Source organism: Bombus impatiens, unplaced genomic scaffold, assembly GCF_000188095.3.
Source record: "Bombus impatiens unplaced genomic scaffold, BIMP_2.2 scf_0969, whole genome shotgun sequence".
In the NCBI taxonomy this organism is placed as follows: domain Eukaryota; kingdom Metazoa; phylum Arthropoda; class Insecta; order Hymenoptera; family Apidae; genus Bombus; species Bombus impatiens.
Window position 1 is genome coordinate 500,637 of NT_177388.1, and position 12,166 is coordinate 512,802.

The 12,166-nt window shown below is 34.1% G+C and overlaps 1 protein-coding gene across 11 annotated transcripts in view; it reads left to right on the forward strand.

The window, feature by feature from the left end:
• The window catches only part of LOC100747260 (rho guanine nucleotide exchange factor 17), a 71,261-nt gene that overhangs the window by 41,476 nt on the left and 17,619 nt on the right, over positions 1–12,166 (forward strand). For all 11 annotated transcript variants that reach the window (XM_024370839.2, XM_024370840.2, XM_024370841.2 and 8 more), the window contains exon 9: positions 7,027–7,104. In XM_024370839.2, the coding sequence (XP_024226607.1) occupies positions 7,027–7,104 (78 nt within the window). The remainder of the gene's footprint in view (positions 1–7,026; positions 7,105–12,166) is intronic.

A 12,166-nucleotide genomic window follows, 5' to 3' on the forward strand; every position in this document is an offset into this window, starting at 1 on the left:
CGTCGCCCGTGTCACGTGCGAATCTTCGATCGAGATCGGCCAGTAGAATGCGGCTCGCAGTGCGAACAAGCGTCGTGGATCGCGATTCAAGAGTACAATCTTGAAATAGAGGAGTACAGGCGTGATACACGAGAGTACTTTGACGTGACGTGACCGTTTGCTGAGGTTTTTTCGGTGGCCAGGCTGAATCCAGCCTTCGTTAAATCGTCCCGTGTCACGTGTGAGTCTCTTGAGAATCGTGTCGTTGAGAATGGTAATCGAAGAGAGCTGTTTGGTAGAGAACTAGTGTGGCCGTGTTCGATGACTAGAGTTAGGATTGACGATTGATTGAGCCCCTGATTGATGACGTTGGTTTGGTTTGTTTTATAGAGAGGTTTTTTTGCTTCGTTTGGTATGATGTAGTTGATGATACACAATAGATGGTGTATGGTTAGCGAGAAGAGTAATAGCATGTAGAACAGAGCGTTTGAATTTCTATGGAGATTACTTAGAGATGAAAGTTGGATCATTAATAGGTAATCTTTGATAACGGGAGAATTTTATGAGTTTGATAAAACGTTGCCGGTTACAGCTAGAACTAATATTACGCGAGCGGTATAACTTCATATTTGCTAGTACATCACGTAAGCTCGGCTACCTTCTATTTATTCTCGATTCTATTCGCAACGTCGTGTACCACTTACATCTCATAATCTGAGGAACGAGGAAAATAATCATATCGATCTTGACGTTCGCGGGTTCTAGCGGTCTAGAGTTAAATCGTTAGATATGATTGTACCATTTAATTGGGTATAAAGTGAAACGTCTAACCGTCGATCTTAATTGTCTCGAATTAATCATGCAATAATAATCACAGTTAGTCACGGTGTTAATCGAACTCGTGAAACCTGACGTTATTTGATAAATAAAGTTCGTTATCCACGTATTATGCGTTTGAAAATTATCACGCGAAAATCACAACAGAAGCAGGAAATCATATTTAATATGGCAGTCAGCAGAAATAATATAACTTGTACTAGACCGGTGATCCTGATTGTTGACAAAGGTCAAGGGTCAATCTTTAGCTTCGTGTTGCTGTTCCTGCTTCTAGACAGGATTAACGCGTAGATCCTTCAGAATACTAAAATTCGTATTATCGTCTGATTTCACTGAACAATTCCTGGAATTGATAATATTAACTAGCGAGTACAGTACACGAAGTTGTTTAGAAAGTATAATAAAATTAATGAATCAATATAATGACGATTGTGTTGCTTTATTATATAAAATGCTTATCTTTGTCTGTCTTAAATTCTTTTCATTTCTTGAATTATATAAATATCTTTTCATTTTTCCGTACTTTATATGATATATTATTTCTTATTCTTTTACGGTCACTGTAAAAATGCGTGCTGTGGTAGATTCTGCGATGTTGAACAAACAGCGGAACGATAACGCAAATGATGACATGCAAGGCAATAAAAAGGTCAAAGAGTGCGCTTCAGCTTCCCTGTCTCTTAGAAAAGCTCCTTAGTTCTAAGCTGCTCTCCCGTGGAGCTGTCGTTTAATGTCACACGAGTAGAAGAAGATGTATGCAATAAATAAAAATTGTGTCTCTGATATTATACGATTTCATCCGTTCTTCTGAATTAAAATTAAAATTATATGTATAATATAAATTCTGACTTCGAAAAATATGCAACGAACAAAGCAAATATACAGTAAAAAAAATATATAGCAGTTTCCTAAATCAATTAATTTGCCTTTTGTTATTTTCTTTTTTATTCACTATTAATAGTATCAAATTTTAGTAAATTTCATTCCTTCGAATACTGTCTCTTTCTATCTTTTACATGTAGAATAGGAAATGCATTAGATATTAGGGTTCTCATTAATCTAATCGATATAGTAGATCGTAGATTGACTTCTGCCGCTGCGATAATAACGGGAATCATAAGACGTATCGACAGAAACATACCGTATTGGAATTCTCGAATTCCATCGAGGAAGAAACGCGCGTTGTACTGAATACGAGGGCCATAGACGTAGCCTTGCATCGACATTTGTCAATCTGTTCTCGCAACGTCACGTTTCTCTATTAGGGTCTAATTTCACGTGAAAACGCATTCCAGTTCTAGGATTTCCAAGGACCCCTTATCATTAAACTAATATCGGTGTTCTACTTTCCCAACCATTCGTCCGTCTTGCTTCTGTTCGTGGAAATATTATTGAATTATTGATCAGGGATACCGGTAGAATTCCACTTTTCACTCGTCACACGGAACGATAACGAAGTTTGCAGTGGTTTCAGAGTGGTTTAAAAAGTGATTAAAATTAACGATCAGTCGAGGAATCAATGGTCATCAGAAAATCTGAGAATAATTTTAATCAATTGAAAATTGTTTACATTTCCGTTTTAATCTTAATTCTAATTATAATTTTCTATTTACATTCATACATAAACATGAAATTTTGATTACACGTAAATTAAAAATATTGTGAAATCAAATAATAGCTGGAAGTATCGTAATAATTTAGCATTATAAAAATGTCATATTCACAGAGCTTTACCCTTCAATATGTTCACATAAAATCACTTCAAATACAATTTTTATCTTAATTAATTTTTTTACTCGAGTGCTTTAAAATTAGTTACAGTTAAATTTGTAACTTTGATTACAAGTTTTATATGATATTTATGATATTCATTCATCTTTGATATTTATCGTACCACAAAAGAATAAACTACAATTTTTAAAACAAACTCGAAAATTGTAACTTCGCCCTGTCGATTAACAAAGATACGAAAATCAGATTTTAGGGACCGCTCGAATCTCGAATGTAATCGGTTCGGTAATCGTACGGAATGGCGTGTTTCTCGGTGGAAAGAAGGACAAGCGTGAAAGAGCGAATAAGACAGAAAGGGGAGCTTGCAAGCTCACGAGGGGGGCCCTGAGTCAGCTAGCTAAATATAACGCGGCGTGGAAGAACGGTGGTACATGCACGACGTGTTCGACATATGATCATCCCTGCTCGAAGTGTGAAAGCTCTACGTGGAAACGCCAAAACTTGCCGGACGTACGGTCCGAGCTTTTAAAGTGGCACTGCTGAATCACTTTATAAGCGAAATGCTCGAACAGACGTGAAATAAACTTTTGTTCACGAGATTTAATCATTTTCGTATCATACGAATATCATAAAATATCCATATTGGAACACTTATTTACAGATATTACTTTTTTAAATTTCATAACATGATATTGGATTTGTTTCGTTTTATTTTCATACAATTTTTTTGCGATTTTTCTTCGCTTAAAATTCGGTTGCCGATTCTCACTTCCAACAGTTATTATAACTTTCCAATGATTAATCCTTTCTATTAATATTTCCTGGCGTTACGTTGTAAAGAAAATGTTATTCAGATAAAAACTGCGTTAGCATAAAACGAACGACACTTGTAGCTGATAAGGGGGAACTTCTGATCGAAGAAAACCTCCTTTTCTCCCGTCGTCATCTTTTCCTATATTATAACTCTTTCGTGTTTGTAACTGGATATAACTTTTACACGATTTGCGGTATTTTTAGTGGGACACGAGTGCAGTAGGCAAACGAGATCACGAGATATATACTGCTGAAATGTCTTATCTAGCATCCTTCCACTTTTTCAGTTATATTGAAAAATGTTGTATTAATGTAGAATAAAGTTGTATTGTACAGGATGAAAAAAACAAAGATTAAATACTTTAAACTTTTTTGAATTTTGAAAATGATCCTCTAAATATTTTTAAAATATTTTTAAAATTTTTAAATAAAACTCGTTAGTCTTATTGATTGTACTTTTAGTTTTCATAAAACTCTGTCAACTTATCCGCTATGTTTAATAATCGACAGGTTACTTTCATACTCAATTATGTCATCTTAAAATTCTCCTATTTAATCATAAACTGACACTACAATCAAAAAATCAACAAAAATATAGTTTTCATGTTTTTCTTCTACCATCTACATATCTTCTACTGAACATTTCAAAATAAATCCCTTCTTTTAGCTTTCTAGATAACGAACAATCTGTCTGAAACTTAATCAAAGACGTCAACGATATCAAATGGACATTTTCTAAAAGCAGTGAATAATATATATATAGATCATGTCTTTGATCGACTCTCCAGATCATTAGACCTATCGACGGAGAAAATCTCGCGAATTAGACAAACTCACGATTGCGAAGTGTGATAGACGATTGGTAAACAATCGACATGGGACTCGAATGTGGGGAGCCGGATTGATACGCGATTAGGGAGTTTAAAACGTATCAAGGGACTAGCAAAGGCGGTAGAAGAGGATGACGATGAATGCTGATCGCAAACTCATCAGCCAGCCGTCGGTGGACAGCGAAAGTAACGAACGTGTCAGCACAGACCGCGTGGGTAGCTTTCCTTTTCATGCTTACATGAATCCAACCACCTATATGTGCACACACAACCGATCATATTGCACACGCATTGTAACCATCGTGCTCATTGCGTTGTTTCGACCGATACCAATATTTTTTCCCGCCCATTTGGCATCGATTATAGCGCGCGAATACGAAATTTTGCTAGGCAAACTAATTAATGCACGGCTCGAAAAACCGGCGTATTTTCCGTTCCATCTGCCTCGTTTCCTGTGTCCGTGAAATTGCGCTCCATTGTTTCGTGGAAAATGCGTAGGAAGTTGTATAATCTGTAACGCAGCAGGCAAAAGAAAAAGAATTTTTTTTTTTATTTCATCCAGATATAAATCGAACGATGTGAGGAGTAATCTGTCTGAATAGAAGTTCGTTTTCAGAGGAATTCTTAAAAAAGCATTTAAGAGAATAACTCAAGTGAATGTAGTAATAGATTAAGTAATTAGCTTATGAATGGTTTTCATCATATATTTGGGGTTTAATGAGCATCATAGTTTTGTATGATACGGTTTTAATATATTAAGCATACAGAAATGACTTCTTTTTTGTAGATTTTAGAATAGACATTTGTTTGTGTTGTTTCTCAATAAATTTTTTCTTACAAATATTGGACTAAGATTACAACTACCATGCTGTGATATTCGATTGTAGTTGAACGTTATCAAATATTCATTCATTGTAGGATTTCACTTTAATTCACGTGTAATTATTTGCTCTCAATATGAAGAGCTATTCTTTTCTAGTTATTGTAGTTATTATAGTTTTTATAGTTATCTAAAATAATAGCAGGTAAAATAATAGAGGTATAATAAGAATATACTTAAAAAGGATACCTGAAAACTTCCTATGTTAATTTAAAAACGACTGCGAAGATGGAAAAGATCGAACACCTGGGCGAGACTTGAACCATGATTATGTCATAATGGTCGATCACGATTGTCTAAGCCCAAGCCATAAGATTATCTGTTGCGTCTTATGCGTTATGCAATCAAGAATAGTTTTTCTCGTAATCAGTGTCATGCCGATGTCAGTAAACACGTGAGCGTCCGCGCGTGCTCGTACAATACGTGGGCACGTGCGATCTTTATCACGAAACAACGGAATTTGTTGTTCTCGAAACAGTTGATTGTTCAGGATATCCTAGAACAATGGAACAATCGGAAAAAATTTGATTTGTATTAATATCAAAATAATTAGGAGAATTTTTAAAATATCTCTTCTTAAATCTGAGTACTTTTCGAATGTTTAAATCATTTATTATATCATTTTATAATTAATAACGTTAAAATACGCGTTTTTTTCATATAATAAGCCTATCTTGTCTTTTCTACCTCCAAAGTAATCGTTTATTTAGTATTATTTTACAGTAATGTCTGATCAAAGATGATATATTATTAAAATAATTATTTTCCAAATATTTTATTTAAATAATGCCTAAGCTCGACTAGTAATGTTGTTACTTCAGTTTCATAGATATTTAATCGGAGACTGGTCATCGTCAAGGTTCTTAATTTGATTTTTAAAATATCTACATGAATTCTTACATCAATAATTTTATCTATTATAAATTCCGTTTAAGATTCGTTATTTAAGTATCATTATAATTTTACACAAATGTTTGCAAAAATAATAAATCAGATTTAAAAATCGGTGATGAATGAGAATACCTTCTGGCACGTTAGATTTTTGTTACCATTGGAATCTTTCGAATGTAGGTCGTGTCGAATGAGAATTACATTCTGACATTTCGCTAGCAATGCAGTTAGCCTCTTCAGGGGTCAAGTGACACGCTGATATTGACCTCTGAAGAAGCTAAATGCAATGCTGGTGAAACGTCGCGATATATGTATTTCCTATTGAATACAGCTTACACCTAAATACCACAAATTGTAATAAGTATGTAAACTCAGGTCAGCTATATAAAGGATTCTCTTTAACTATTTGAAAGGAAGTGTTTCTTTTAAAGCTTATTTAACGTCTAGTTCTTTTATTCTTAGCTACATTATAATTGTAATACTTGATATACGACTAGATGGTTTTTAACGATGTGGTCACATAATCGTTACAATTATGTCCGAAGTTCGCTTATTAATTTGCTTTGATCTTGCCACTATCGAATATTTACTGAATAAACAAGACATTCTTTACACAATTATAACTACATCTGTTGTTAGATTAAATCGAATGTAAATGTTATCGATACTGCGTCAGTTATTATTTCTCTGACAAGATTACGAGTTAAGAAAACCGATATTCCAATGAATTCCAACCAACATGAAAATAAAAATATCTGTAACATTATTGGAAACATTACTTTTTATTTTAATTTTAAATAGGTTTCCCCAGACCTGATTGATTTATCAAACATTTATATTCCAAATGACTCTTGTATTATTCTGGTGATTTATAGAGTACGAATCTTTGCATGTTTACACGTTTCCCTTTGTCTTTCTTTACAAAGATATTATTAGGCTATATATAATCATTCTTTTAATATTTTTATACATAGAATTGCTTAGTCATTCTTTTTAATCGTTAATGAGCTTGATATTTACAAAATGTTATTTCATTACATTGTAGTTATTAATTTTGTTTTTCAGGATACGAGAACTCACGTAGTCGTGGAATTGTACGATACGGAGCGATCGTACGTGGAAGCACTGCAGATACTAGTCAATGTGAGTAGATCAATATTTTAATAAAGCCTACAAATCAATGCAATTTCACTGTGTAATATAACGCTGCATGTTCTTGAAATTTCATTCGAATTTATGCTTTCGTTGAAGTTCTATCCACTCCATATATATCTTCCCCTACGTTCTGTCACTAAATGCAATAGTGGGAATATTTACGTGTGAATGCGATGGAAACCATAATCATTATTTAAGGAAATATTTAATACTTGAATTTAATAATAACGTGCAAAATCATGTTTTTCCAATAAATATCAATTTACTAGCATAATGACAATATGCCATTATGCCAAAATATTCGAATAGTGAGGAAATATAAACAATGAAAGCACATGGGAAAATGACGAAAATGTTAACTTTTATGCAGTTACTAAAATTATTAGGGCTAGTGCTCAAAATGAAGATCACCTACGTGGGAACTGCATGATAAATTATGATTTGTTTATATTTCGATTTTGATAGCAACTTTTTTATTCAGTGATAATTTGTGAAGACAATATTTCTCAAATATTTATGATATTTATTTATGTTTAATACCAAGACTAAATAGAAAGAGAATTTTGTGACCATAAAGAATGGTTGACGCGACCTTAAATACAATAAAATAAAATAATAACAAGGAGAATTTTATTAAAATAAAATTGATTGTCAGTATCATAAATATTAAAATTTTTTCCTGGGAAAGACCAAAAATGTAATTTCTCGTATTTTCTGTGTTAATCCAACGTAGTTTCTTGAAATTTTTTTCTCGTAAAGTGGTCATTATATATCGCAACCAAAGGATGTAAAACAGCATGTCGAAACAATCATAGATCACCTTTGTCTCGATTTCCGTCTTGTTTTCTCTTCCGATAAGGAACATCGGTATGCACGTCGACTGGGAGATGTGCTTTCCGAAAGTTCTTCGAACATCGGATCCGCGACCTTGTTTCTCGTAAACAAACTCGTTGCCCGTTTATTTGCTTCATTCGAGCAAGGATTCCACTCGACTGATCTACTTCGTGAAAAGCTTCTCGTTAAGTTATGCAGCCTCGCATCTCCGGCTTGTTGTTTCCATTAAATGTGCCATCCGAATTAATAGCGCTTCCTGACAAATTCTCAAAATGACAAACTCACCAAGTTCCTACATTGCAACGCTTTTCATTTTTTTACTTTTAAAAAGTTAAAAGCATATATGTAAACTCATATCCCCACAAATATAACTGAAGGAATAAAATTTAAGTAGAAATTTCTTTTGCTTACTAAATAAGCACTTTTCTGTATCTTTGTATATTATTTGTACACTGTGCATCGTTACGTTTTAAAATTTTCCGTGAACTTATAAATAATCGCAGTTTACAGATAAATAATGTAAAAGTAAATATCAAGTAACATCGATACGTAAGTATGATAGATAGAAAATTACCAAGAGCTTTATCTGTGCTAACAAAAGACTAATTAGTTCCCCTAACGCAGCAATTCTTTACTTGCATTTTATCGAAAATGGCATCAGTTTCGTCGGAAAGGTTAAAGGTAAAAGTTGGAAGGAAAAAAGAGATAGCGAACAACGTTTCGTTTTATTAAATTTCCACGAAAACGATATTTCCTCTCGTTACCCCATATTTACACAAAAAGAAACAATTCTCGTTACAACTTCATAATTCTTTTCTCTCTGCACAGCCGAGGATCCAAATTTTTCCGTTTCATTGCTCCGAGCAAAGGAAACTTCGCGCCATTTCAGGAAACTCGAGTGCGGGAGAAGATCGTCCATCGTTTCCTCGTCGCTTGACATTTAAAGAAGCTGCAAGTGTTTCGAGTTTCGTTCTAGTATTCGCATTCAAATGCTGCCGAATCGATAAATAATGCTTGCAATTAGTCATTCGTAATTACAGCGCAGTCTATTTGCGACACGATAGGATCACAGAAGGACGAGCATTTCTCATAAATAACGCTAGGCGTAAATGGTCCGTAACCTTCGCGGCCCTGCGTCGTAGCGCGTGTTGTGTATTTAATAACCGATCCTCGATGGTGGCAAACGTGATTTCTAGATTTATTTGCGCGTATCGATATGTCAGTTGCGGCAAATCTTTTACGATCGCTATTCTCAGAAGCTCCGCATATTTTAGACGAATATAGTGATGGAAAATGGAGAATTGCGGGAATATTCAATCTGTTCTCCTGTATTGGTTCTACGCTGCCAGTTCTACGTTGATTGAATAAATAAGGGATGGATCGAAGCGATGCGAAGGATCGTAGTTGTCGACAGATGTGTGTTGTTCCGTATTTCATGATATTATATCAGTTTATTTTTGAAACGTAAAATATTGCGCAAATATTGGTTACACAGTCTTGATAATATTTCTTTCTTATTTCTTTTTTTTTCATGTCTTGTTTTGCTCTTATTCTTTGAAAATATTTTTTGGAATGTTTTAAAGAAGCGATGGTGCGGTTTAATTTTAGATTAATAATTTTTAGGTATTAAAGAATCTTAAAAGCTTATCGTTCATTAAATGTCCTTTTTATTGTTATATATATACTATCTTTTTAATAATTACGTTTAAGAACATGACAAAAATATTGGTTTTAATATTATCGCCTGCAGATTTATACTCAATATCCATTGTTAGAAGTACAAATAATCAATGACTCATACCGAACCAATATATTAATTCAATTTGCATATCGATGAATCGTGTTAGTCGCTCAGCCTGTCTTAATGTGCGCCTATTTTCGAATCGCATACGCAAATCTGCAAACGTTACTGTGTCCAGACATTTACGGATCCAGATAGTTGCTCGTAAAGAATTCGATGGATCAACGCTGTCGAATATCATTATCGAACATAGAAACGATAAAAATACGATTTCGTTCTATCGAACGTGGCCATCGATTCGAATGTTAATATCGCGACGAATAATTGAAACAACGTTTGGTTTCTAACAGTTTATTTATATTTCGCGATCCAGTTTATCGCGAGGGGATGAAATTTACCTTCACCAGGATTATTAAATTCTATCTTTTCATACACAAGCGGTCAATCGTAACCAGAAAATTGTAATAACCGATCATCCACGTGTTACAAAATGAAATTGACGATGGAACGTGTGCGGGGTTGTACACTGTACACTCATGTGCACTTTCGTTAGTTCGATAAATGAAAAATAAATGAAAGCTTTCGTTTCAATGCTATAGTTTTGAATTTTTTATTTATTAAATAACGACTACAAAACTATGTTTTCTTTAGACATGACCTAAACTCTACTTAAACATGATCAAAGTTACATGTAAAAGATACATGTGTCTTTTTTCAAAAGCAAATAATTCATCATCAACGCTAAATCTCACTGTTTTGTTCTTTTCTTTTTCTTTTCCGAATAAAAACACACGATTGTTACGAACCATCTAATCGATGTCAATAACAATGCTGTTTAGCAAACATTTTCGAATCTTTTTTTACGTTTTTTCGAAAAGAGATTCTTCTCGGAAGACTCGTCACATATAATTTTGGGTATTTCACTAACAATTAATTTTTTGATTAAAAATGAAAACACCCACGTAACGCATAGGAGACGATTTCCATCGCAAGATTTTTTCGACAAATTTACCAGAAGAATTCGAATTCCGCAACACCCGTCCGCGTATATCATGAAACGTTTGATTGTCATATTTTATAAACAGTACGGTCCACGATGATTGTTGTTCGAGCTGAACGATTATTTAGCAATGGCCTTGGGGCTGGCTACCAACGATTTTTCATGTTGCGCTTCGTCTTAGAAAAATAATAGAAAGGTATCCATCAGGAAAGCACAAATAAACCGGGCTTACATTGTAAGTGTGTTTCCATCGTGATGAGAATTAATGCTAATTCATCCCCCTGCGTCAAGCTTACGATGAAAATGTCCTATTATCAATGTGAGATTTACTCGATGAGTTAGAGAAATTTTTATTTATATTTCTCTACGTCTTTGAGATTCTTTTCAAGATCACATCTTTTCTCGTATCATGTTTCCTCCTTTTGTATAGAAATTTCTTATTTCAACCTAGATATGCCTATCTAGGATTCTCGCGTTAAAAACGATGGCCATACTATTACAACTGTTGACCAACTTCCATGGCATGGATCTAACCGCAGATAGCTATCACAGATAAATTGAGTTTCATGGTTAAAAAATGGCAAACCTTGATCGAAGCTAACGTCGATGTGAAAACCACTGATGGCTATCTCCTTAGAATCTTCTGCATTGGTTTCACTAAGAAAGATCAACTGAGCACCAGAGGAACGTGTTACTTACTTACAGTTTTCCGCATAGTACTTTATCAAGAACATCTGTACGATTTGTTAACTGATGAACAGCGAAATCAGTATATTGTTGATATTAGAAATGACAGTAAAAACATTAAGACTTCCGGGCTCCTAGACAATGAAACGAAAAATGCAATAAAAGCATTAAACTGTTTAACACAACGATCTTTAGGACGCGCAACAGATGATGCCACAATGAACGCGCAAGAATAGCCGAAATCACGTGATATTCGCCTTTTGCATGTATAATATCTGTATGAATAGTGAAAAATAGAGACTACGGTACGAGAACTTGGAAACCCCGGGTCTCCTAGTTTGTAGCTGGCTAAGTTAACCACGACGCCACCGTCACCTCGCGTCGCCGTCCGTTGATATCCCTGTTCCATAATCCTCTTTTCGGTCTGGAAGTTCCGGTGCCACGTATCAACATGGTAATTAAGAACAGTACAACGTATAATATCAGTGCTCAACACTAACAATATCAACATAATTTTCATCGTAATTAAATCCGTTACTTGGGAACTTCAACTTGTGACATTTTAATAAATTCCATTACCTTTAATATAATGGAATTAATACATAACTTTTCAATATAATATCCTCGATAAATTCTGTATAAAGCCGCACCAAATCTCATTGGCAATTAATTTTTTGAGTGCTCACTAGAATAAGTAAATACGATTATTAAAACTCTACTCTTTTTATTACGAAAATTGCTTGTAACTGCTTTAAGTAATATAGAATTTTGTGATCAAACATATAATT